At 39.4% G+C, this 27,463-nt stretch overlaps 1 protein-coding gene and 2 gene segments (V, D, J or C); all 3 read left to right on the forward strand.

Moving 5' to 3' along the window:
* The window catches only part of LOC122129008 (immunoglobulin gamma-1 heavy chain-like), a 36,696-nt gene extending 10,446 nt beyond the window's left edge, over window positions 1-26,250 (forward strand). The window contains exons 2-9 of the mRNA XM_042704053.1: window positions 1,728-1,932; window positions 9,371-9,472; window positions 22,251-22,262; window positions 22,868-22,911; window positions 24,036-24,323; window positions 24,478-24,765; window positions 24,946-25,263; window positions 25,522-26,250. Of these exons, the coding sequence (XP_042559987.1) occupies window positions 1,728-1,932; window positions 9,371-9,472; window positions 22,251-22,262; window positions 22,868-22,911; window positions 24,036-24,323; window positions 24,478-24,765; window positions 24,946-25,263; window positions 25,522-25,859 (1,595 nt within the window). The 3' untranslated portion in view covers window positions 25,860-26,250. The remainder of the gene's footprint in view (window positions 1-1,727; window positions 1,933-9,370; window positions 9,473-22,250; window positions 22,263-22,867; window positions 22,912-24,035; window positions 24,324-24,477; window positions 24,766-24,945; window positions 25,264-25,521) is intronic.
* LOC122129019 lies at window positions 3,578-4,155 on the forward strand. The segment is given in 2 exon segments: window positions 3,578-3,703; window positions 3,833-4,155. Coding segments are annotated over 2 exon segments (348 nt in total).
* Window positions 6,655-7,275, forward strand: LOC122129011. The segment is given in 2 exon segments: window positions 6,655-6,813; window positions 6,917-7,275. Coding segments are annotated over 2 exon segments (498 nt in total).
* Window positions 26,251-27,463: the final 1,213 nt, after the last annotated feature.

The following is a 27,463-nucleotide window of genomic DNA, read 5'->3' on the forward strand; positions in this document are numbered from 1 at the left end:
CAGAAGAGCAGCTCAGCTTTCATCATAACCATGATGACTTCATCTCTACTGCTGCTGCTGGCAGTCGTTACCTGTGAGCTAAAGACACAAGATAAAATCAGTAAAATCTAAAGAGTAAATCATTATTTCTACATGTTTCAATAACTCCCTACTATCCTCTTTACAGGTGTTCATGGTATTTAGCTCATCCAGCCAGGTCATATGGATGTGAAACCAGGGGAGTCATTCTCCCTCTCCTGTAAGATTTCAGGGTTTTCAGCTAGTCACTACTACAACTGGATACGCCACTCTGCTGGGAAAACAATGGAATGGATTGGGTGGATAGGTGGTGATAGTGGACAAAGTGGGACCACAGACTCATTAAAGAGCAAGATCAGTTTCACTAGAGACACCTCCACTAACACAGTAGTCTTACAAGGCCAGAACTTCCAGACTGAGGACACAGCTGTGTATTACTGTACTCGAAACCCCACACCATGACAAACATGCTGCTTCCTCACACAAAAACATCAGCTGGGCCACCACTCCAGTAACACTAGCATGTCACAGCAATAACACCATGCAGTCATATTGTTGTATTGTTGAGATGGACTTCTCTGCATGAGTCTACCTCAGTCTCCCCTCCTCTTCTCAGCTCATTATTTTCCATCCCACTGTCCATCTTTTTACTGGCTATACTAGCCCAGTGCACAGACTGTACTGCCTTGCAGTACAAGAAATAACAATCTACTTTTACATTCTAGAGTTCTATTTTTCAATTTTTTTACTTCTGTTTTATTTCAAATAAATAATTAAAATGCACGTGGTATGTATAAAGCAATAAGGTGTTGTAGTCACCAAACCATTACACAACAATCGTGAGAAAAAAGTCTGCTGGCACAATTAACGTTTTTATAACATGAACATAATTTCATAGCTGCTCACATAAACACCGTGCATTAACATCTTAATCCTGAAGTCCTCAAAATACATCCATCAATATGCACGAAATACCCATCTTAGTGGTCTTTCTGTGTAGGTAGAGATTGTGTAAAACCTATTTAACATCTTATCTGATGGTGCAGTGTTCCTGTGGTTCAACTGGTACAGCAATGTCATGGGTTTGATTCCCAGGAAGCACACATCCTTCTACAAAATTTATAGATGTACAATACTGTAAGTCATTTTGGATAAAGCACCCACTAAATGCCTAAGCTACATAAACATCAACTATCTAGCAACAAGAATAGCAAAGAGCATGCGGAACTGGAACATTGAACTGCTACTTAGATGTTAATGTACTGGGGCTTTTAGTAGCACATCATGCTAAGAAAAGGAGAGTTGTGAGAACACTAAAATCTGTATGATAAGAGGTTTTAGGAGTGGTATATTTACACCTTTCACAGTCCTGTTGTGACAGACAGTGCAGACATTATTTTCCCTTATGAAATCCTAAAGATGTAAATATCTGTTTGCATCAGTGAACAAGGCCACTCCCTACTGCACGGGTTATGGCTTATAAATAGCTATTAGACTCTGAATTCATATTGTCGAGTCATAACCTCAATATCTTCAGTCTTGTCATTGTGGACATATTTACTTAAGCAACGATGCTTTTAGGTGGTGGCATTGTTCTGACCTTCTTTTCATGTGAGTATTATTATCCTCTCCCTCCTCAAACACAACTGATCTAAAGGGTTCATAAGACTGGTGGTCATTTCATTTTAATGATTTTTTTTGTCTTTAAGATGTTTATGGCCAGTCCCTGACCTCCTCTGGTCCAGTGGTGAAGAGACCTGGAGAGGCAGTCACTCTGTCCTGCTCTGTGTCTGGGTTTTCCATGAGCAGCTACTGGATGTCCTGGATCCGTCAGAAACCAGGAAAGGGACTGGAGTGGATTGGGTATATTGATACAGGCACTAGCACAACATTTTCCCAGTCTCTCCAGGGCCAGTTCTCCATCACCAAAGACAGCAACACACTGCTCTTACAAGTGAAAAGCCTGAAAGCTGAGGACACAGCTGTTTATTACTGTGCTCGAGGGACACAGACACACAAGGGCCTGCAGAGCTGTACAAAAACAACTCTGAAATCTGTCACTACATAGGGAACTGAGATGTTAATATACCTGAATAAAATATTTTCTCTCAAGGTGAAAGGGGATCTACAATGTCTGTTAGATGTCATTCAACTATAGAACTTTCTCTCCAGCCATCAGGTCAAATTCTGACCATTTAACAGAACAAACAAGCTCTCAGCACCATTTACAATGATGAAGCTTCTGTATGCAGTTCTCTAACTGTTTCATCATAAGGGTGCAGTTTAAGAATTCACAAATGCAAATCAGGTAAGGCTGCAGCATGGTGAGTCTCTGACCCCTGACCTCTCTGACCTGTCGATGTCTAACCACCGTTGCAACCTTGGACATTACAACCGCCGTTCAGCGATTGTGTGCATCTCAAAAGCATAGTTCCAATGATCAATTGCAAAGATGGTCACAAAGTTGGGTGGTTGGAACAACTACTTCAGACCGGTTGTTAGGAGCGCCATTGCTGGATATTTATTGTTGTCAACATTGTGTTAGTTTGACAAGATTGACCCTCACCCTACCTAACTGAACACCCACCAACTTAGAATTTCAGTTATCATATATATTAAAATGAATATTAATCTTGAGTGACCTGCTCAACCAAGATGGTTAGACACCAGCGCTTTTGAGAAACGCATCCTCTTACCACAGAGCCACTGCGCATGTACAGGTAGGCCATGAATATTTAATAGGCCGCTCCAACAGCTGCTCTAGTAAATGTGTAGGACTAATTTTTACCCTCTACATTTCACATTTTTACTGCTAGTTTTAGTGAACTATAATTACCCGGTCTGAGCCCATAAAAAAGCCCATGATCTAGTATGAACACCCAGCCTGACACAGACATGCCGTCAAATAAGCTCATGTGAATCATATGAATCTACATTCCTTCTTCAACCAGGTGGGGCATTAAGATGTTTGCTCTTTTGAAACCTGAAGGGATCATGATCATTTAATTACTTGACATTTTTCATGATATGCATTCGTTTATATGTCCTATCTGTTACCTGCGTGCAAGGCATTATTATTCTCTCTATATATATTATCTTTAACTCTACTTTTTAATTCTTCTTACCCATCTCGCTGTAGCTCTCTATTCATTAGCTAGAACTGTATATATACATTATTGTTATAAGTCCTTAATGCCCCACCTGGTTGAAGAAGGAATGGAGATGCAGAGCAGGAGCTGTGTGTGAATCAGCGAGATGGGTAAGAAGAATTAAAAAGTAGAGTTAAAGATAATATATATAGAGAGAATAATAATGCCTTGCACGCAGGTAACAGATAGGACATATAAACGAATGCATATCATGAAAAATGTCAAGTAATTAAATGATCATGATCCCTTCAGATTTCAAAAGAGCCAACATCTAGAGGGCAGTATGCTCATGTGAATAACACACACACTCACAACACAGACAGATTCACACACAGCTCCTGCTCTTCATCCAGTTCCTCTTGTATGCAAACCCTGTCCTCCATCCTGCCTTATAAAACAAACACATCTGAGTGACTGCGATCCTTCAGCAGCTCCTGAGCTCTAAACAGCAGAGAGGACCAGATAGTCACCGACCCGCTCACGTCAGTAGGACACCATGTTTCCTTCATGTCTGCTGCTTTTGGGGGCTCTATATGGTATGTATGTCACTGTCATATCTGTAAGGATGAACACAAATACACATGACATAATGTGATTCTCCTCATGGAATACACAGAATAATATGTGTCTGCTGTTACTTTTTTGGTTTCTTTTTTGTCCAGCAGGTATTCAGGCTGATGAACTTACACAGCCAGCTTCAGTGGTAATCCAGCCAGGACAACAGTTGACCATCGACTGCAAAGTCTCTTATTCTCTGACTAGCTATCACACAGCATGGGTTCGACAGACAGCAGGAAAACCCTTGGAGTGGATCAATATAATCTGGACTAGTGGTGGCACAGCAAATAAAGACTCACTCAAAAACAAGTTCAGTGTCTCCAGAGACACCTCCAGTAAGACAGTGACTCTACGAGGCCAGAATATGCAGCCTGAAGACACAGCTGTGTATTACTGTGCTAGATCACCACAGTGATACAGCAAGCCTCATGCCAATACAAAATCTTTTTGGTCTATTTGTGCTTCAGAAAACAATTACCATCAATTGGCTACAATTTGAGGAAAAGATTTTCATTAAAAATGTCTAGCATTCAGTTAAGTCTTCCCTATCAGGAGGAGTTCATGCAAAACCCACATTCCCCTATCTATCTGTATCTTCAGGGATAAGGACACACACACTCACTCAGTGCTTACAGACATGAACTTCATGATTGTATCAACCCTGCTGGCTGCTTTACATGTGGAGAGTCAATGTTCAAGAATGCATACATTTTTTTTTTTCTTTTTTCAGGTGGACATTACTACTCAGGTGGACATTGCTACTTTATCTTAGCGGAGGTTGTCAGTGTAGAACAAAAACAGCAGGGGGCAGTGTCATAGGCGGAGATCCCGGGGGGGACGTGTCCCCCCCTACCATAAAGTTGCCCCCCCCCCCCCCCCCCCCCCCCCCCAACAATCATTGACATTTTTGTATTTTTTTTTTTTAGATTTTTTTTTTTTAAATAAAAATACGACGACACAAGCGGTGCTAATTATAGATGTAAAACAATGTGTTTTTTAAGTGTTGAAAAATCATGTTCCCCCTATTCCTCAAAGTGGTTTGGGCTCCATTTACGAAGTTCCAATCGATATGCACAAGTATACATACGTTTATTAATGGATTGGCATGACAACGTGAACGTTTGCCGATAACACACGCATGGCAGTAATTAACACAGTTAAGATAGCTAGCTAGACAGTCTAGGACACTGTCCTGTCAGGGGCAGGTTCATGCTAGTTAATAAACGTAGGTCTACATCTCAGTGCCTCTCCAGTTTTGTTAAATTATCTGAAGTTAAATGAATGTCATCTTTTTCTGAGGTGCATGAACTATGCTGGTATTGTAACATGGAGTGACAGTGGTGCAGGAGGTAGAGAGGTTGTATTATAATCAAAAGGTTGCTAGTTCGATTCCCTGTTGAGCTGTTTTATAACTTATTTTGAGCATCAAGTTCTCTTGAACTTTGGACATTATTTGTCTGTGAATAGATATTTTGTGTTAGTACATTCAATGCTGTTTAGATAATTCTTAAATTACTTCGAATTTCTGTTTGTAAATGTGATAAGAGAATTCGGTATTTAGCAGTTTATGCTAGCTCTCGTGAAAGCAATTTTTTCATGTCCCCCCCCCCCCCGGAATTACACTCTGAAATGTGCCCATGTATTGTCCCCCCCTACAATGAAATGGGATCTCCGCCCCTGGGCAGTGTTCTCTCTCACATCAGAGATCCAACCAGTGAGTTAAAAAGGAGGGCAGGTGAAGGGAACAGGCCAAATGTCCACCAAACAAAAAAACAAAGATCAGCTTAAATACGGCCAACAAATCTAAACCTCTCGAACAGTAACATACCAAAAATGCTCTGTGTTTGTGACTGAGAGAATTTCAGTTCTTGGCTGTGGGTAATCAGTTAGTATATTCCTTATTTCTTTTGTTTCTAGGTCTCTCCTCGTTGCTTGTCTTATGCAAACTGCAAACGCCCCATTTAAACCATGGCTTTGCATCTCAACTATTGTACAGACTAGTACAGCACAGAAGAGCAACTCAGCCCCCACCAGTTCAGCTCCAACACAAACCCTGACCCCTGACCCCTGACCCCTGCATCTCTGCTGCTGCTGCTGCTGCTGCTGTTGGCAGCCTCCTGTGAATCGTCAAAGTGTCAAAGGAGGAAATTCTGAATTCAGTGTCTGCATTCTGAATGTTTATATTTCTACACGTGTCTTTTACGGGTGTGTGCAGTGCTGTTGTTCTTACTCAACCGAGTTCCATGATGACAGCCTGGTCAGACTTTGAGTTTCTCCTGTAAAGTGGCTGGGTATTCACTGACAAGCTGCTGTTCTCCTACACACTGGATACGGCAGTCAGCAGGAAAAGCACTGGAGTGGATATCAGGCATAGACTATGATGGGGACACATACGTTCAGCTTCTCCAGAGACACCTCCAGTAACACAATAAGTCTCCAGGGCCAGAATCTAGAGGCTGGATTCACAGCTGTGCATTACTGATGTTCAGATAAATAAAACGACTGCACCAGTCAACCATGGCGTTGCATTAAGAAAGCACACTGATAGAAAGGCTGACTTACTCACCAACACACACTGAAATAAATACAAATCTTTTCTTCAAAAGGGTATGGCTGAAAATGTTCTCAATTTTTCTCAAGGAATAGTTTAGGGTCTGCCACTGGCCATCTTAGATTGATCTTAAAACAGGAGGGCAGAATATTTAAAAGTACAGAACACCATTGTGTATGAACACACTAAATACTATATATGATATGTTGAGTGTACGGACCCCAAGGAGAAATGTTATTTTAAACGTTTATTTGTTTCCACCTTAAACATAATGTAGGTCATATTAAGGAGTATTTGCATGAATACTCTTACAGCTGAACGGGTCCTTGCTTTTATACCCGTGACATGAGCAGCTGTGTGCATAGATGCAAAGATGCTACTGAATGTTTGCCTATTTAAACTGCAGCAGTCAGACAGTCAGCTATTTCCACACAGAGGTAGAGAAGAGCAGGTTTGATTTAGATCCTCCCTGTTCCACTCCAGTACCAGCCATGCTGCCTGTAGTCCTGCTGCTGATACTGTTCAGATCTGCAACCTGTGAGTGAATGATACCACTATTAGAATTTAGTGTTCAGTCCAGCTAAAATGTGACTGTAGAGTAATTCATTTATAACTTGTTATCTTTTCTCTTATGTTTCAGTGGTCAGAGGTCAGATTGTGCTCACACAGTCACAGCAGCCAGTGATGGTGACTCCAGGAGGAACTCTCAAACTGACTTGTGCCTGCAGTGGATTTAGTCCTGGGAACATGCACTGGGTCCGCCAAGCTCCAGAGAAAGGACTGGAATGGATTATTTACTATTATTCAAATACTGACAAGAGCACAGCCCAGACAGTCCAAGGCAGATTCACTGCATCCAAGGACAGCTCTAATTTCTACCTGCATATGACCCAGCTGAAGTCTGAGGACACTGCAGTCTATTACTGTGCTAGACAGTCACAGTGGTTAAACCAATACAACCAGCCACACAAAAACCCTTCATGACAGAGAGACAACAGAGCTTCTGCTTCAGGCACCTGCTATAACAGTACATTCATTCATGTCTCAAGAGACACAAGACAGGGAAACGCTCAGTGGATCTAATAACTGGATATAAATGACAAATAGACTATAGGCAATAGACTATAGTTACAGTTGGTAGGTCAATTATAGACTATGGGTATTTTGAATGGCTATCAGTGACGATGTTCCAGATGTATATTAATATTACTCATTGGGTGGTCACTGTTCCCCTCTTGCTGTTAAATATCAGCATCTTTCTGTCTTTCTTCTTTACTCTTCCCACCAGCCTTCCCCTTCCATTCTGTTCAGAATGGATGGCTTGTGCCTATTTTGTCTGCGCATATGGAAATGATTTGTTTGGCCTAAGCTATGTCTGTATTTATCTGTATTTTGTGTATTTCATGAGTGTCAGATAAATGTTGGTGGATATAATTGTATTTTACAAGCAGACAACCAGGTTCTCCTCCTCTTCCTGGCTCTATCAATCCAAAGTTTGCAAAGCAAAGGGAGTTTATTTCTGTGGTGATATAACTTTGGTCCACTGACTCTACTGACAGATACTGACTTCACAACAAAGCAGAGACATGAACATGATGTGAGTAATCTTGATAGCAACCTGCTCGAGTGGTAAGCATGTCCAAAAGATTTTCTGCTTTGTGCTGGAAGAGATATTTGATATTAGTTTTTTCAGATGTTTATGGTCAGTCTCTGACCTCCTCTGGTCCAGTGGTGAAGAGACCTGGAGAGTCAATCACTCTGTCCTGCACTGTGTCTGGGTTTTCCATGAGCAGCTACTACAGACCAGTCCTCCATGACCAATGGCCCCTCCAAGATGCCCTTATAGATGAAAAGCCTGGAAGCTGAAAACAGCCCCATGTGGTCATAGTCTAGAATCCCAATGGCACGAATGACCACAGTGATGCACAGGAAGAAGCCTGCCACCTGCCACAAGGCCTGCAGGCATCATTGTGAACAGTTGACTTATATCTGACGACAAAGACATCATGATGAAAACTGGCTGAACCTAACTGACACTGGCTAGGCTGGCCCTGCATTCACAAACTCTCATTCACAATGCAGTGTCATTTGCATACCAGCGTGACAGCCAATGAGTTTGAAAGTATTGCCTGAAGACACTGAGATAATATGATATGGTAATATATCATCTCAACTGCTTTTGGATTTTTCTTGTTTTTACTTTTCTTACATTTATACTAGTATGATTTTAACACATGCATTGCCAGTTTATTAAATGGCACCAGAGAGAGGAATGATTCAAACATTAAATACATGCCAATAAATTCTGCTTATGCCAGTTGCCTTGCCAAAGTCGATAATTAAGTTTTGAAAGCCCAAAGAGATCCCAACATATTCACAGTACTAAATAAGGCAGCTTTAATGGGGCATATACATTTTTAATAAACATAAAGGTTGCAATTATTATGATTTGATAGATATAAGAATAAACTTGAAGTTTCTACAAGTAATCTTGTCGACACATCTTTTCCTGTAATACCCTATTATGTCAATAGGTGGCAGTGGAAGAGTGGAATAATTAAGTTCTGGTGAAGAATGGAAAGAGGGGAGGAGCACTCCGTCACTTATTCCATGCCAGCGTGACGTGGGCAGTCTATGCAAAGTCATCCCAACTTCACCATCTTATATACTCTCACCATCAAATGAAATTGTATGCAACGGCTGTTTTGGAGACTACATCAGTAGAATGGAGCTGAGGATCATTTGGTGCACTGTTGTGTTTTTGGTCTACCCAGACAGTATGTGCTATAGATAAATATCCAATGCAGCGCTGTATGAATTCAGTGTCTGTGTTAAGACTACTGTGGTTATCATCTTATTTGTTTCTAATTTGATATGTTTTACTTACAGGTGGAAGAGGCCAGACTCTGGGTGAGTCTGAGTCAGTGGTTCTTAAACCTGGAGACTCCCACAAACTGACCTGCACGTACTCTGGCTTTAGCAGTGCTCCTCATGTAGCTTGGATCAGACAAGCAGCTGGAAAAGGGCTGGACTGGTTGTCTTATCTTTCCTCTGGCAGTGGCTATATATATTACTCACAAGCTGTCCAGGGAAGGTTCACAACAACTAGAGACAACAGCAAGAGACAAGTCTTTTTACACATGAGCAATCTGAGACCTGAAGACACAGCTGTGTACTACTGTGCTCGTGAATCACAGTGACAGAAACAACTACACTGCTGAACAAAAACAAGATGTGGTTTTCCCACTGCCTATGTGAAGTACGAGACGATGCTATACTTCATAGCCAAATGTTAGGTTGCAGGTGTACTGCAATGACTTCAGAGCCTCTGGGTCTGTGAAGCCACTGGCCAGAGTTTAAGACCCAGCAGGAAAATATTCTCTATACCATTATTATAAAACCACATTACCCCATTATAAAACATTATTTTGCATTACAAAACGATCTGTCGAATTAGAAATATTGTGAAACTCAGTTGGAATTGACGAAATTCTGGTTTAGCGAAGAACTATGTGTCTATGTGTAAAACCAATCAAATGAGTCAAACATTTGTCTATTTAGCGTGAAGAAAACACAACTGAAGAAAAGCAAGGCCTGTGTAGAAGAGTGCACATTATGTCCAAATGGATTTACCAAATCAGATGAAACGACCACAGCATAACCTCTCCATGAATAAAGTCAAACTACCGCACATGTGTACAGTTTTATAATCATATATATTGAAAGCAAATTATTCCCATTTCATATAATCAAAATGTCAATTATGATTATTTGTTTGCATCGCATTTATTGCTTATATTTCCCTTTATAGCATCTTCAGCTCCTTTTTCCAAAACATATCTTTTTTTTCCATTTAAAATGTTTTAAGGCATTGAGCATTTATCCCACCATAGCCATAAGTGACTTCAATAGATATAATTTCAACACAAAGACAAAGGTCTGTGGTTTTCAATGTGGCATGAAGAGAAGAGGATGTCTAGAGTTACCTCTTTTTAATGATTTTGTCACCATTTGGTGAAAATCCCTTTCAACAAGTGCCATCGGGATTAATTTTCCGATACTGACCAGCAGGCTATACATTATCCAAGACATCCAAACGTCGGGGAGGCCCATTAAAGTCAATGGAACATTTTGTGACCATCTGAGGAGCCGTGTAATACAAAGAAATAATGCATGCATTTGCTGATTACCTTTCCACTGATCTTTACAATGGCTTCAGTGTCAAAGGAGGACATTCTGAATTCAGTGTCTGCATTCTGAACGTTTATATTTCTACACGTGTCTTTTACGGGTGTGTGCAGTGCTGTTGTTCTTACTCAACCGAGTTCCATGATGACAGCCTGGTCAGACTTTGAGTCTCTCCTGTAAAGTGGCTGGGTATTCACTCGACAAGCTGCTGTTCTCCTACACACTGGATACGGCAGTCAGCAGGAAAAGCACTGGAGTGGATATCAGGCATAGACTATGATGGGGACACATACGTTCAGCTTCTCCAGAGACACCTCCAGTAACACAATAAATCTCCAGGGCCAGAATCGACAGGCTGGATTTACAGCTGTGCATTACTGATGTTCAGATAAAAATAAAACTACTGCCCCAGTCAACCATGGCGTTGCATTAAGAAAGCACACTGATAGAAAGGCTGACTTACTCACCAACACGCACAGAAAAAATACAAATATTTTCTTTAAAAGGGTATGGCTGAAAATTTTCTCAATTATTCTCAAGCAATAGTTTAGGGTCTGCCACTGGCCATCTTAGATTGATCTTGAAACAGGAGGGCAGAATATTTAAAGTACAGAAGACCATTGTGTATGAACACACTAAATACTATTTATGATATGTTGAGTGTATGGATGCTAAGGAGAAATGTTATTTTAAACGTTTATTGGTTTCCACCTTAAACGTAATGTAGGTCATTTTGAGGAGTATTTGCATTAATACACTTACAGCTGAACGGGTCCTTGCTTTTATACCCGTGACATGACCAGCTGTGTGCATACATGCAAAGATGCTACTGAATGTTTGCCTATTTAAACTGCAGCAGTCAGACAGTCAGCTATTTCCACACAGAGGTAGAGAAGAGCAGGTTTGATTTAGATCCTCCCTGTTCCACTCCAGTACCAGCCATGCTGCCTGTAGTCCTGCTGCTGATACTGTTGAGGTCTGCAACCTGTGAGTGAATTATACCACTATTAGAATTGAGTGTTCAGTCCAGCTGAAATGTGACTGTAGAGTAATTTATTTATAACTTGTTATCTTTTCTCCTATTTTTCAGTGGTCAGAGGTCAGATTGTGCTCACACAGTCTCAACAGCCAGTGATGGAGACTCCAGGAGGAACTCTCAAACTGACTTGTGCCTGCAGTGGATTTAGTCTGGGGAGCTATGGCATGAACTGGGTCCGCCAAGCTCCAGGGAAAGGACTGGAATGGATTATTTACTACCATACTGACAGTAGCAAGTACACAGCCCAGACAGTCCAAGGCAGATTCACTGCATCCAAGGACAGCTCTAATCTCTACCTGCATATGACCCAGTTGAAGTCTGAGGACACTGCAGTCTATTACTGTGCTAGAGAGTCACAGTGGTTAAACCAATACAACCAGCCACACAAAAACCCTTCATGACACAGAGACAACAGAGCTTCTGCTTCAGGCACCTGTTATAACAGTACATTCATTCATGTCTCAAGAGACACAAGACAGGGAAACACTCAGTAGATCGAATAACTGGATATAAATGATCAATAGACTATAGGCGATAGACCATAGATACAGTTAGTAGGTCAGTTATAGACTATGGGTGTTTTGAATGGCTATCAGTGACAATGTCCCAGGTGTATATTAATATTACTCATTGGGTGGTCACTGTTCCCCTCTTGCTGTTAAATAATATCAGCAATTTTGTCTTTCCTCTTTACTCTTCCCACCAGCCTTCCCCTTCCATCCTGTTCAAAATGGACAGAGTGCTTTGCGTGTTTGGTGTTTTTAATGGTTTGCATCAGTTTTGCAATTTGTGAAAATTAAAATGCTCATTCGTTTTCACACAGCATATAACGTTCAAATGTTCAAATATTCTCTACCTCACTTTTCCATAACTCCTGAACCCTCAACTTGAATTTCACAGCCCCTCTTTCCCACAACCAAAGATCCCAATATATTTCCCATGTAAACATTTAGCCTTTAAGACTAGTATGGTAACCTTAAGGTTGAGTGCTATATCATATTATCAGAAGATATTCACTATTCCAAAGCAATGATACTTCAATACACAAGGGAAAATGTCCTCAATAACTAAATCATTGTAATAAATACCTGTTTTGTGTGTGCATATGGAACCTATCTGTTTGGCCTATGCTATGTCTGTATTTACCTGTATTTTGTGTATTTCATTAATGTCAGGTAAATGTTGGTGGACAGAATTGTATTTCACAAGCAATAATGAGCAACTCTGAAGCCAAGTATGCAAAGCAGAGGGAGCAAAACACACGTTTCTCTGTGGTGATATAACATTGGTCCAATCGACTCTACTGACAGATACTGACTTCACAACACAACAGAGACATGAACATGATGCGAGTAATCTTGATAGCAGCCAGCTTGAATGGTAAGCATGTTCAAAAGATTTTCTGCTTCATGCTGGCAGATGTATTTGATATTAGTTTATTCAGTTGTTTATGGCCAGTCTCTGACCTCCTCTGGTCCAGTGGTGAAGAGACCTGGAGAGTCAGTCACTCTGTCCTGCTCTGTGTCTGGGTTTTACATGAGCAGCTACTACAGACCAGTCCTCCAGTCCTGTAATACCCTATTATGTCAATAGGTGGCAGTGTAAGAGTGGAATAATTAAGTTCTGGCGAGGAATGGAAAGAGGGGAGGAGCACTCCGTCACTTATTCCATGCCAGCGTGACGTGGGCAGTCTATGCAAAGTCATCCCAACTTCACCATCTTATATACTCTCACCATCAAATGAAATTGTATGCAACGGCTGTTTTGGAGACGACATCAGTAGAATGGAGCTGAGGATCATTTGGTGCACTGTTGTGTTTTTGGTCTACCCAGACAGTATGTGCTATAGATAAATATCCAATGCAGCGCTGTATGAATTCAGTGTCCGTGTTAAGACTACTGTGGTTATCATATTATTTGTTTCTAATTTTGATTTTGACGTTTTACTTACAGGTGGAAGAGGTCAGACTATGAGTGAGTCTGAGTCAGTGGTTCTTAAACCTGGAGACTCCCACAAACTGACCTGCACGTACTCTGGCTTTAGCAGTGATCCTTCTGTAGTTTGGATCAGACAAGCAGCTGGAAAAGGGCTGGACTGGTTGTCTTATATTTCCTCTGGTGGGACTATATATTACTCACAAGCTGTCCAGGGGCGGTTCACAACGACCAGAGACAACAGCAAGAGTCAAGTCTTTTTACACATGAGCAATCTGAGACCTGAAGACACAGCTGTGTACTACTGTGCTCGTAATTCACAGTGACAGAAACAACTACACTGCTGAACAAAAACAAGATGTGGTTTTCCCACTGCCTATGTGAAGTACGAGACGATGCTGTACTGCATGGCCAAATGTTAGATTACAGGTGTACTGCAATGACTTCAGAGCCTATGGGTCTGTTAAGTCACAGGCCAGGGTTTGAGACCCAGCAGGAAAATATTCTCTATACCATAAAACATTATAAAACATTATTTTGCATTACAAAACGATCTGTCGAATGAGAATTATTGTGTAACTTATTGTGGGAATTGACAAAGTTCTGGTTTAGCGAAGAACTGTGTCTATGTGTGAAACCAATAAATTCAGTCAAACATACATTATGTCTTCTTAAACAAAAAACAACTGAAGAAAAGCAAGGCCTGTGTAGAAGAGTGCACATTATGTCCAAATGGATTTAGCAAAACAGATGAAAAGACCACAGCATAACCTCTCCATGAATAAAGTCAAACTACCGCACCTGTTTACAGTTTTATAATCACATCTATTGAAAAAACATTATTCCCATTTCATATAATCGAAATGCCAATATTGCATTGCAACATCGCATATATTGCTAATATTTCCCTTTATAGGATCTTCAGTTCCTTTTTAATTTTTTTTTGTTTTAACCCACCATAGCCATAAGTGACTTCAATAGATATAATTTCAACACAAAGACAAAGGTCTGTGGTTTTCAATGTGGCATGAAAAGAAGAGGATGTCTAGAGTAACCCCTTTTTAACGATTTTGTCACCATTTTGTGAAAATCCCTTTCAACAAGTATCCTCTCCATCCTGTCAGGATTTATTTTCCGATACTGACCAGCAGGCTATACATTATCCCCTTCATATCAGACATTCAAACGTCGGGGTAGCCCATAGTCAATGGAACATTTTGTAACATTCTGAGGAGCGGTATAATACAAAGAAATAATGCATGCATTTGCTAAATTAACTTTTCACTGATTTTTACAATGGCTTCAGTGTGTTGTGGTTTTCTCACATCTGAGTTCTATCAATTCAACATCAGTCAGGCAACACCAATCAAACTAATAATAAACTTACTATATATAATCTAACTTACTTACTTACTTTGTAATAGTATCTGTTTTGTTTCATTGCCTCTACCGCCAAAGCAGCCTCTTACCATTGGATGTTTCATTTCCAGAGGGGGTGATGGTATCTCCTCACATACAGTCTTCCAGTATAATGAAACTCCTTCTCCGGAGCAGTACGCGTCTCAGAAATACATTCTACAGATACAGAAAAAACACCAATCCAGTGAAAATGAGAGAACCTTTAAGTGTCAGCAAATATATATTTCCTGTCCATGTCATGGTGGAAAGGAAGTGGTTTTAGCAAAACAACAGCTGCCTTTTCATGGAGAAGAGCCTATAACTGTCTCCAAACATCCTTCTGCCCAGTTAATGGCTGCCTGAAATACTCTCTCTATACACTAAGTACTGTTTTGTGTTGAATTTTGGGTGATTTTATTGATTTCATTTTAATTGTGTAAAAATCAATCTGCAACAGGAATAGCATTATATGATATTCACACTAGCTTGCACACTCACACTTCACATGAAAGACATTTTGTATGTCTTAGACTGTGGGGCTACTATGATGTCAATGATGATTCCCATGGCAACTATGAATACCTTACACACCATTTTCTACTCCCACTATTACTGTGATTATAACAGTGAAAGGTTGATCAAAATGATGTTGAGTGAAAAATCAGTAATGAATACAATATGTGCATATCTAGGAAAGGGCCTATAGCTCTGATGGTGGTGGTGAGCCCAATTTAAATTACACAAGGTGCTGCAAGGGCAAGAATTACCTCTCAGACACTACGTCAGTGAAAGTGGATGAGGAAACAATATTATATTTACATCAGATGAAAGTGACTGGGAGAGCTGCATGTGCATGAGGTGAACTGAATATCAAAAGGAGAATGTGGTGAATGAATCCCAGCTTCTTAGCCAGATATGACGGTGAATCAGCTAGCACAGAATTTAGATTTTGTTCTGACATTGGATTCATTACAAACATATCGGGAAACTCTGTTGTTCCAGGACATGATTCAAGCAATTACACAAACATGAACTCACTGAGGACTTCCCTGCTGTAACAACAAGTGTGGTACAATACAGTTTTGCAGTGGAAGTTTAAACCATTTTATTGCTTAAACCATTTAAATCCCTGCATTGTTATCTAGACAGATATTGATGGTAATCAATCCAGCGTAGTAGTGACAGTGTGAACTGCTGAACTCCTGTTCCTCTTGAAATGAGTTGGAGGTGGAGTGTTTTTGTAACTGAATGTATTAATGTGATGGTGGGGGGTCAGAGTGAGAAATACCATGACAAAAACCTTTTCTTAGATGACACTACTTGCAAATATAAAAGCCATCGGGAACTACACTGAGTTTGTAACTATTAACTGGTAAACAACTACATCAAAGTGTGTAAATATTATCATCAAAAGCTGTTTGACACGTAAAGGACAAATACCAGCAGAGAGAGAGCGACGGCCAGTGTGTTCATGGCATATAAATATAGTGCCCCATAAAGCATACACTGACATACTTTAAAATACACAAATACACAACCGATACGTCAAATTGTTTTAAAGTACACTTATCATCTTTAGAGTCCTCTTTAGGACGAACAGGTCCCCAACACGCAGTGTATTTGTTCGTCTCTAAAAACACTTGAAATTAATAGATGTACTGTAATAAAAAAATAAATACACATGTTTATAAGGATCCATAACCTTACAACAAGCAGAAATATACGGATGGTACAGAAATAAAGCATGAACTTACAGTTTTTCTAGTCATGGGTCAACTTCTGTTGATTTCAATTTAGAATATTATATTGCCACCTAAATTCACACTAATCTACAAAACTCTTAAATCAGTCATTCTGATGTAGAAAATATGCCAGTGAAGTGCTGTTCCTGTGATGTTTCACAGATACTGTATGTCATTGTACTGTAACTTAGGGGAGGGAGGTTTTTGTCACTGAGTTTGTCAGTGTGTGGGCTGGGGCCACAGTGATACATCCCATTACAAAAACTACTCTCTGAATAAAACCTCACTGTTGACTTTGCAGAACGGCGCACTTATTGCAGATTCCACAGTTTACTCCTATTAAGGGGTAAGAATAAAGTTTGAAAACAATTGAAGAGTAAGGACAAGACATATTTGTTAGTGATGACTTGATGACACATAGTGTATTGATCAGAGAGACAGACAGATTAGTGAACAATTACTGGATTGGGGACTAGGATGTTGATGGAGCTGATCATTACAGGCTAGGTGTTTCTGTGAAGCAATCATGTACTGTGGGCTTGGGACGTAGTAATATCTGTCATGACTTACCTGGAAACTAAATAACTAACGCATACAGACAGACAGACAGACAGACAGACAGACAGACAGACAGACAGACAGACAGACAGACAGACAGACAGACAGACAGACAGACAGGAAGACAAACAGATAGATAAGTTGTGTGTTGAGTGCTTAAGGTCCCTCTAGTTTTGCTCTGCCTATCTCACATTAACTGCAATCTTTGTGGTCTGGAACTGTTTTATTGGATTCATTTGAGACAGGGATCTGGCAGTGTAGCCCTGCTGCACTGTTGATTCTTTTATTTAGATGCAATTACGTCAGTATAAACATTGAAGAATAATTGTATTATTGTCCCATACAAAGTTCCTCTGTATTGTGACAATTCCTTGTTTTTAATTTTTATTTTTGAGTGATCATACTGTTGACATTTAGGCTTCCATCTCTGTACTAAATTAAGACTTATACTGCGGAAGGTGTAAAAGTTTTTGACCAAGGCATTGAGGAGACAAATCACTGTGACTATTTCGACTACTGGGGTAAGTCAGCAAGACTCCAGAGGTTACTGGACAGCGCACAGTTTTCTGAGCCTAGATAAAACTGTACAGGACAAGAATCTTCACTACACGTGTGAAGTGTCTCATTCTGGCAAGACCTTCAGTCAAACAAGACAATTGAAAGTTAAAGTCACATTCATATGCAGACATAGGCACACACACTCACACAAACGCACACACACACACACACACACACACACACACACACACACACACACATTCACAAACATATATGAACATATGTGTATATGTACTACCTATTTTCCCTGTTTCACTTAAAGTCCTTTTTTCTCCCAGGCCACCTCTCAGTACAGCTAACTCCCCCTTCATCAAGAGATATTTTCCTCATCTTTAGGACAAGACACGACATGACACGCAGTGTCTTTGTTCGTCTCTAAAAACACTTGAAATTAATAGATGCACTATAACAACCAAAGTTAATAAAATAGATAAATACACATGTTTGTAAGGATCCATAACCTTACAACAAGCAGAACTATACAGATGACACAGAAATAAAGCATGAACTTACCGTGTTTCTAGTCATGGATCAACTTCTGTTGATTTCAATTTAGAATATTATGTTGCCACCTAAATTCACACTTATCTACAAAACTCTTAAATCCGTTATTCTGATGTAGAAAATATGCCAGTGAAGTGCTGTTCCTGTGATGTGTCACAGATATGTCAGTGAGTGTACTGTAACTTAGGGGGAGGGAGTTTTTGTCACTGAGTTTGTCAGTGTGTGGGCTGGGGCCACAGTGATACATCCCATTACAAAAACTACTCTCTGAATAAAACCTCACTGTTGACTTTGCAGAACAGCGCACTTATTGCAGATTCCACAGTTTACTCCTATTAAGGGGTAAGAATAAAGTTTGAAAACAATTGAAGAGTAAGGACAAGACATATTTGTTAGTGATAACTTGATGACACATAGTGTATTGATCAGAGAGACAGACAGATTAATGAACAATCACTGGATTGGGGACTGGGATGTTGATGGAGCTGATCATTACAGGCTAGGTGTTTCTGTGAAGCAATCATGTACCGTGGGCTTGGGACGTAGTAATATCTGTCATGACTTACCTGGAAACTAAATAACTAACGCATACAGACAGACAGACAGACAGACAGACAGACAGACAGACAGACAGACAGACAGACAGGAAGACAAACAGATAGATAAGTCGTGTGTTGAGTGCTTAAGGTCCCTCTAGTTTTGCTCTGCCTATCTCACATTAACTGCAATCTTTGTGGTCTGGAACTGTTTTATTGGATTCATTTGAGACAGGGATCTGGCAGTGTAGCCCTGCTGCACTGTTGATTCTTTTATTTAGATGCAATTACGTCAGTATAAACATTGAAGAATAATTGTATTATTGTCCCATACAAAGTTCCTCTGTATTGTGACAATTCCTTGTTTTTAATTTTTATTTTTGAGTGATCATACTGTTGACATTTAGGCTTCCATCTCTGTACTAAATTAAGACTTATACTGCGGAAGGTGTAAAAGTTTTTGACCAAGGCATTGAGGAGACAAATCACTGTGACTATTTCGACTACTGGGGTAAGTCAGCAAGACTGCAGAGGTTACTGGACAGCGCACAGTTTTCTGAGCCTAGATAAAACTGTACAGGACAAGAATCTTCACTACACATGTGAAGTCTCATTCTGGCAAGACCTTCAGTCAAACAAGACAATTGAAAGGTAAAGTCACATTCATACGCAGACATAGGCACACACACTCACACACACTCACACACAGTACACCTTCTCTTTTCTGTATTTTTTCTCCCAGGCCACCTCTCTCTCTCTCTCTCTCTCTCTCTCTCTCTCACACACACACACACACACACACACACACACACACACACACACATTCACAAACATATATGAACATATGTGTATATGTACTACCTATTTTCCCTGTTTCACTTAAAGTCCTTTTTTCTCCCAGGCCACCTCTCAGTACAGCTAACTCCCCCTTCATCAAGAGATATTTTCCTCATCTTTAGGACAAGACACGACATGACACGCAGTGTCTTTGTTCGTCTCTAAAAACACTTGAAATTAATAGATGCACTATAACAACCAAAGTTAATAAAATAGATAAATACACATGTTTGTAAGGATCCATAACCTTACAACAAGCAGAACTATACAGATGACACAGAAATAAAGCATGAGCTTACCGTGTTTCTAGTCATGGATCAACTTCTGTTGATTTCAATTTAGAATATTATGTTGCCACCTAAATTCACACTTATCTACAAAACTCTTAAATCCGTCATTCTGATGTAGAAAATATGCCAGTGAAGTGCTGTTCATGTGATGTGTCACAGATATGTCAGTGTACTGTAACTTAGGGGGAGGAGGTTTTTGTCACTGAGTTTGTCAGTGTGCTATACGGGGGGTCACAGTGATACATCCCATTACAAAAACTACTCTCTGAATAAAAGCTCACTGTTGACTTTGCAGAACGGCACACTTATTGCAGATTCCACAGTTTACTCCTATTAAGGGGTAAGAATAAAGTTTGAAAACATGACTTGATGACACAAAGTGTATTGATGAGAGAAACAGACAGATTAGTGAACAATCACTGGATTGGGGACTGGGATGTTGATGGAGCTGATCATTACAGGCTAGGTGTTTCTGTGAAGCAATCATGTACTGTGGGCTTGGGACATAGTAATATCTGTCATGACTTACCTGGAAACAAAATAACTAACGCATACAGACAGACAGACAGACAGACAGACAGACAGACAGACAGACAGACAGACAGACAGACAGACAGACAGACAGACACACAGACACACAGACACACAGACAGACACACAGACAGACAGGAAGACAAACAGATAGATAAGTCGTGTGTTGAGTGCTTGAGGTCCCTGTAGTTTTGCTCTGCCTATCTCACATTCACTGCAATCTTTGTGGTCTGGAACTGTTTTATTGGATTCATTTGAGGCAGGGCTGTGGTTTATGACCATCAATCTAAATTACATTGAAAGTGATTGGATCGTCTAAAAGGTCAAGTCAGACACTGATCATGGCAGTAGAGGTAATTACTAATTCAATGCCACGGCAGTCTTTGTAGGTCTATGCTTTCTCCATTGACTTCATACAGACTCAATGCAAGGTGTCTTTAGATTAGGAGTCAAATTCATTTAATCAGGGTGTTTTTTAATCAAAAAGCTGTCAGATGTGTATAGCAATATTAAAATGACACAGCAGTCTCTTTTATATGTAAATTGACTTCAGGATGTATGGGATAGGTGAGAGGGAAACCTCCTGTTATGTTAACTGATTCCACCAGGGGATTTGTTTACCTATATGCTAAACAGGTTAATCGTAATAATTGTGTAAACTGATGATGGATGATGGTCCCCATGCCTCTTTGACAAATGTAACTATGTTAATGTCAATATTATCCAAAATGAACAGTCACCACCATATGGGCCAGGTTTTATGTAGATCTATCCACTTTGCATGCCAAAATCATCAGCCCCACGGACAGCTCCTTGGGGATCACCTTGCACAAACTTCTAGATCCGGCCTTGGTGAATACAGGTTTTTGTTACACTGTTCAGATCAGTAAAGTAGTGTAATATTAACATATTCTTGTTGAAAGTTAACATACTATTTTTATTTTTATAAAAGCAAATGAAATATGCAAAAACAAAACATTCAAGAGTCAATTATAATTATTTGTGCAGTTTTTATCCAAGAGGGTTTTTCTGTTTGTTCAGTTTGACAGAAATAGACTCATGAGAGCTCCTTCTTCCCCTTTCTGATTTCCTGGAAAGTGTCCACACCTGCTGCACACAGGCTGCAAAACAACCCTGAGAAACTCATGAGAATTCTTTGAAAGAGCTACAGTTCATCTGCTGTATGGTGTAGCAGGGATCAAAATAGGCGAATATGTCTAAGTCAATTTGAAAGGTCAGTTAGAATCAGTGAAAGAAGGGGATCAGAGTTTTATGTATACATTTAAGAATAACAAAAACTAATTAGTTATAAGTTTTAAGGAGGAGTTCCAGGACTTTTTTAAGTTCACATACAGTACACTCTTATATTCACGTACAACATACAATCTCACCATCAGGTCTCAATATATAATGTAATTATCTTTATTTCTTGTTTTCTTTCTGTGTTTGTTTTTGTGAAATATTGTTCATTTATCTTCTCTGTGTGCAGATGGAAGCTGCTTTCATTGCCAGTCTCCATGAGGACTCCTGTCTTGACTCCCATGAGTAATGCTGGAACACCAAAACACTCGCTAATTGATACACTTCACATAGAGCTGGTCCATGATCATGTTATTCCTCCCCCTGTCATTGTCATGTTACCATGGTGACACTGACTTTTTCTGTTGGTCTTGTGTTGTCCTGTTCAGTGAACATTCTACCACAGTTACATCCAGTCAAACTATTTATTAATTTCTGATTGGACAATCAGAGATCCTGGCCCAACCTCACTCTGAGTCTTCACCACTAGTAATCATTCCTTTAACCATTCGATTCTATGACATCAACATTACATTCATTGTTACAATGCAGGAGAGAGAAGGCAGTATGGGAAGTGCATTTTTTAACACGACATTTGACACTTTTAACATACACAATTAGCCTCTCTGGCTCAAGTTGGTTGTAGACTGCCCATTGCTTTATCTGCCCTTAACTTTTAAGTTAATTGTGAAAACAGTGTCATGTGAGATATTCTTCCTTGTTCTGCTCTACTGGGATTTGTCCACATCTGCTGCACACAGAGGTAAAATAAGTCAGTTCATGATGTACAGAAACAGAAAATTAGTGATATTAGGTTTCGATTATGTAGTTTCGTCAAAATATGAATTTATTTAATTTATAAATATTCAGTTATTTGTATCAAATGAAAATTCTGCTATTCTGGAACATCTTATTTGGCTGTTTGAAATGATGCATTGAGTCAATAATACATCAGATATTAAGATTACACACTTAGATATAATGATTGTGATCTGATAGGTGAAATTATAGAATCCTAATAAATGTCCTTCAAGTTTATTACAGTGGTATTAAGTAAAGTCTTCAACAATTAATGATTGTACAATGTAACCATATGTAGATTTTCAGTTAGACAGTTTAACAAGATCACTTGAGGTTCTTGTATGATGGCTACCATATATTTTCCCACTGTGACTCTTTTGATTACTGGGGGAAAGGCACAATGGTTACTGTTGCACCAGGTAAGTTTCATCTTTCATCTTTTTTGTCACAAAATTTCATTGCATTAAATTAAGTATAGGACTCTTTACACCAGACTGCAGAATAACATTCTTTTTACTTTTTAGATACATGCAAAGGTTAGTCTCATTCAAAAGAGAGAAGTTGGCGTGTCATTCGTAATTATTATGAGGCTCTTACTGGACTTCAGGCACTTTGCCAAATTGTTGTACATTACTCTGACATTATGTTTTTAACACATCTATTTAGCACAATATATTTCGTATGATATGTTTAAGAGACTTGATCTAGGCTGCATGTGGTCAGAATTGTTTAAGAGCTGACTTTACAAACTGTGAAGAGTCGGCTCTAAAAGTTATGTTCAAGATATATTGTACTTTAATTTCTGAATTCATTAATTATTGAATTACTTAAATTATGTAACAGAAACAAAGTGGTTTGCTTACATTTAAATGTATTAACTATAGATAAAGATATAGATATAGATCCATTAGAGTTTGATATCTCATTACCACTGAAATGGAATCACACTTTAGACTCTTCACTTCACGAGCTAAAAGAATCGGGACTAAGATCCTATTTTAAGGGAGTACTCGCTATATTTGTGCATGGAAAGTCTGTTTTCTAATTAATAAATAAATCTAAATACACATGAAGGTTATTACAAATTACACAGTTTCAGGGAAGATTTAGATCAATATACAGTATGTATCGTTTATGTAAAACAGGAATCGTTAGTATATAAGTGTGTATGTTACTAGTGCACATTAGTAAACCAAGCCTTGTGCAATTTTGAAACAACATGTTCAATTCTAATAGCTATCTTCTTAAAGGAAACATTATCAACTGTTCATGTTTGGAAAAGCAGGAATTAATTATTAGGACAAAAAAACTGTCCTCACACCAAGTGTGTATATCATGGTTTTTATGTGACACCATCTGAATTCAGATCTGACAAATTGGGTAATTTCATCTTGGTGTAGCCACTTAATGCTCACTAGGGACATTTTCTGTGGTTTGTCTCGCTGATATGTGTGGATACATGTGTATGTAAGTATTTTGTCTTTTTGCTAGTCTTATTGCTATTAATTAATAAGTGTATATTCTCCATGACTTCACATTTTAGATACTGTGACCAATGCATCCATCTCCACCATGGGGCAGTGCCAAACAAACTCCAGTGCGTCTAAAACATATGCTTGTGTCACCACTGGGCCCTTCCCTGGAGAGTCAGCAAAGTTCACGTGGACCAAAGGGGGTCAGCCAGTGAGAGACTTCGTCGAGTATCCAGCGGTTCATAAGTCTGGTGATGACTACACCAGAGTTAGCACGATTAATGCTCTGCTAAAATCAGATGAAGATATGACATGTACCGTGACTCACCAGGCTGGGCATATTAAAAAGAGTGTAAGAGGTAAGGCATTCAATTCAATTCAGTTTTATGTATATAGCGCCAAAACAAAATAATTGTCTCAAGGCGCTTTACAGAGCCCAGGGTCTAACCCCCCTTTGGCATTCTTTTTTTTAAATACTGTTGGATACATGCTGATTTTATTTAATTTTTACAGTGGATCCTAAGTCTCCTACTTTGAGCCTGTTTCAAATATCCACGACAAAAGGTCGATACCTCCTGTGTGCCATTGAGGAATTCTATCCAAAAGAAATTACAGTAAAGTGGATGGAGGGTACAACTGTCATAGGCAGTAAATCTGAAGAAATTATCACCAAACACTTAGGATATTACTATGCAAAGAGCTTTCTGGAGCTGAGTAGTGTTGCAGGAGATAAACATGTTTCTTACACATGTGAAGTAACTCATTCTCAGCAACCATTCCAAGTGACAAAATCATTTGAAGGTAATTATTCTCTCTGTATCTCTCTCTTTCTCTCTCTTTGTCTTTCTCACACACACACACACACACACACACATTCACAAACTCGAAGACACAAATAACATATATGTATATGATAACTTTTGTGTCCTAATTTTCTACTTATTTTCCCTGTTTTAATTAAAGTCCTTTTTTTTCTCCCAGCCCACTTCTCAGTAGAGCTAACTCCCCCATCATCAAGAGATATTTTCCTCAACAATAAAGCAGTTCTGGAGTGCGTCACCACGGGAACAGACTCAGCAGCTGTGAAAGATGCTAAAGTAACATGGAAGGTGGGAGGAGGAGATCAGAGTAGCAGAGCTGAACAAGGCACCCTTAAAGCCCTCGATAATGGTCAGTTTAGTAAGGTCAGCAAACTGGAGGTGGACGTGTCTGACTGGTTCTCTGGAAAAGAGGTTGAGTGCCTCGTGTATGACAAGACTGAGGGCAAAAACATTGTGGGAAAGAAGAAAATAAAGCAAGGTGATGAGACTTTCTTTCACTTCTGCAATTCAGTTTATTCCTTGCTATTCAGTTTATTGGGAATACTGCTGTAGTTTTTGTAGTTGATATCTTCTCTTCTTTGTCATGGGGTTGTTAACACTCTTCAAAATAAATAGCGTTTTCCTCATAGTGTTGCATAATGAGAAAAGCCATGCTGATTTCCTTTGATATCTTTAGGCCTTCTGTAAGAATCATCTGTTTGCATCAATGCTCATGTTGTGTATCTCCATTCATCAGGTGGAGCGGCTCCTGAAGTGTTTATCTACACCCTCCCTGAAGCCAAAGACCCAAACCATGTTTCTCTGGTGTGTGAGGTCAGGGGCTCTTCTCTTGGTGATGTGTATATCATGTGGCAGTTCGGTGAAGGAAAGTACCAGGAGGGAAAGACGGCCCTCCTGAAACAAGATGATGGCAACACGTCACTTGTCAGTATACTGATCGACAAATCACTGAAGAAATCAGAAGCATCACGGTTCACCTGTGCGGTCAAACATGGCGGAATGAAAAACTACTCTGCCCCGCTACAAGTCACTTACTCAAAACGTAAATACTCAGAGTGTCCTGTCTGTGTTTAATCTCTCAAGCAGACTCACGGGAACACGCTAACACCCCTTTTTGTTTAAAGAATCTTAATGAAAGATCAGACATTGTTTGGGGTATTGGTTCACCAATGGGTTGCTTGAGACATTTCTCTGTTGTTCGCTATGCTTCATGATACATTTCATTCCTGTTATTGTTTTTGATGTGATGTTCTTGTCCTCTGTCCACCGCCTGCTTATCATTTGAAAGTCTCTGTGATCTTTTGTTTTCTCCAAAGCACTGCCATGTTTGTTTGTGAGACCCTGTGTCGTCTTGACTATCTATACTGTCATGCTTTAATAGTCATTGTGAAACCCCGACTGTCTTTGTCTTCTGTGTTCTGTCTTGTGATTGAAGCATCAAATAAATTCATACCACTGCATTTCATCAAAGCAATAGTGTACATCCGTTGTAAAAGATAATATGTGTAAATAGTTCCATATGGTCTTCCACTTGTAATATAGAGAAGAGTAGTACAGCACAATCTTTTTTACATCTTGTATATGTAGACAGTATATAGATACATAATCTAAATAAAACTAGCATTGAACTCCATCATTTAAGCAGTTAAAAAAACATGGTTCCTGAAGAGAGTTGTTTCATTTAAAAATGATCTCTGGTGAAACAATCATCCAAATTATACATGCCAGCAGGGGAATGCATTTTTGTGGCATTAATCTACAGTTTAACATCAGGCTGTGGTGTATTCTGGGAAAAGGTCACACATGTCTAAAGTAACCCAATCATTAGCCAAGAGTGTCTCTGCTGTTGTGAGTAATATAACAAGGAGAGGCACCAGTGATGTCTGGTGTTGTCCACAGGTGAGCCTGAGGTACCAGATGAAGTGGTGGCCTTGCACTGCACTCAGAGTGAGGATGAGGAGGGGGACGAGTACACCAGCCTGTGGTCCACTGCTACCTCCTTCGTATTCCTCTTCCTCTTCTCTCTCGTCTACAGTGCCATCCTCAGCCTTGCCAAGGTATCGGTGAAAAGAATGTGTCATAGACTATTTGTCATGTTCGGAGTTCTTCAGTTTTTCAAAGAGTACAGTATTGTTCAATGACTTTTATTGACACCATCTGGATGTAGCAACATTATCTTGAGTGTGATTCTCAATTCCACCCCAGGGTTGAACTATTTCTTGTTCATAAAGTTATAGTATTAGGTCATTTGTGTAATGTTTCACTAAAAATGAGTAGTTTGGACAACCACAACAAGCTTTTTGAGATTTTAAAATGAAAGATATGAAAGCTAATTTTAATAATGAATAAAGAGGGTGGGGAATAGGAGTACCAACCAAAGGAGTATTAAAGGGAAAATGGTCAATATAGAAAATTACTTTTATTAGTCTTTGTCTGAATTAAGATGAAGACTGTCTAAAATGCTGATGGTAGATGACACATCAACAAGAAGCACATCATTCTATTATGTTAATTATATTTCATTATTATGTAAAGATTCTCAAGCAATATTTTGTCCTTGATTTCCAGATGAAACACTGACGACAACACAGAAGATGAGTGAAGGGAGACAGTGCCGGCATATTTTTTTTGTCTCAAAATTTCATAGTGTTCCTAAGTTTTTATTTGTACATTTGTTT

The sequence above is a fragment of the Clupea harengus genome, unplaced genomic scaffold (genome assembly GCF_900700415.2).
Source record: "Clupea harengus unplaced genomic scaffold, Ch_v2.0.2, whole genome shotgun sequence".
NCBI lineage: Eukaryota > Metazoa > Chordata > Actinopteri > Clupeiformes > Clupeidae > Clupea > Clupea harengus.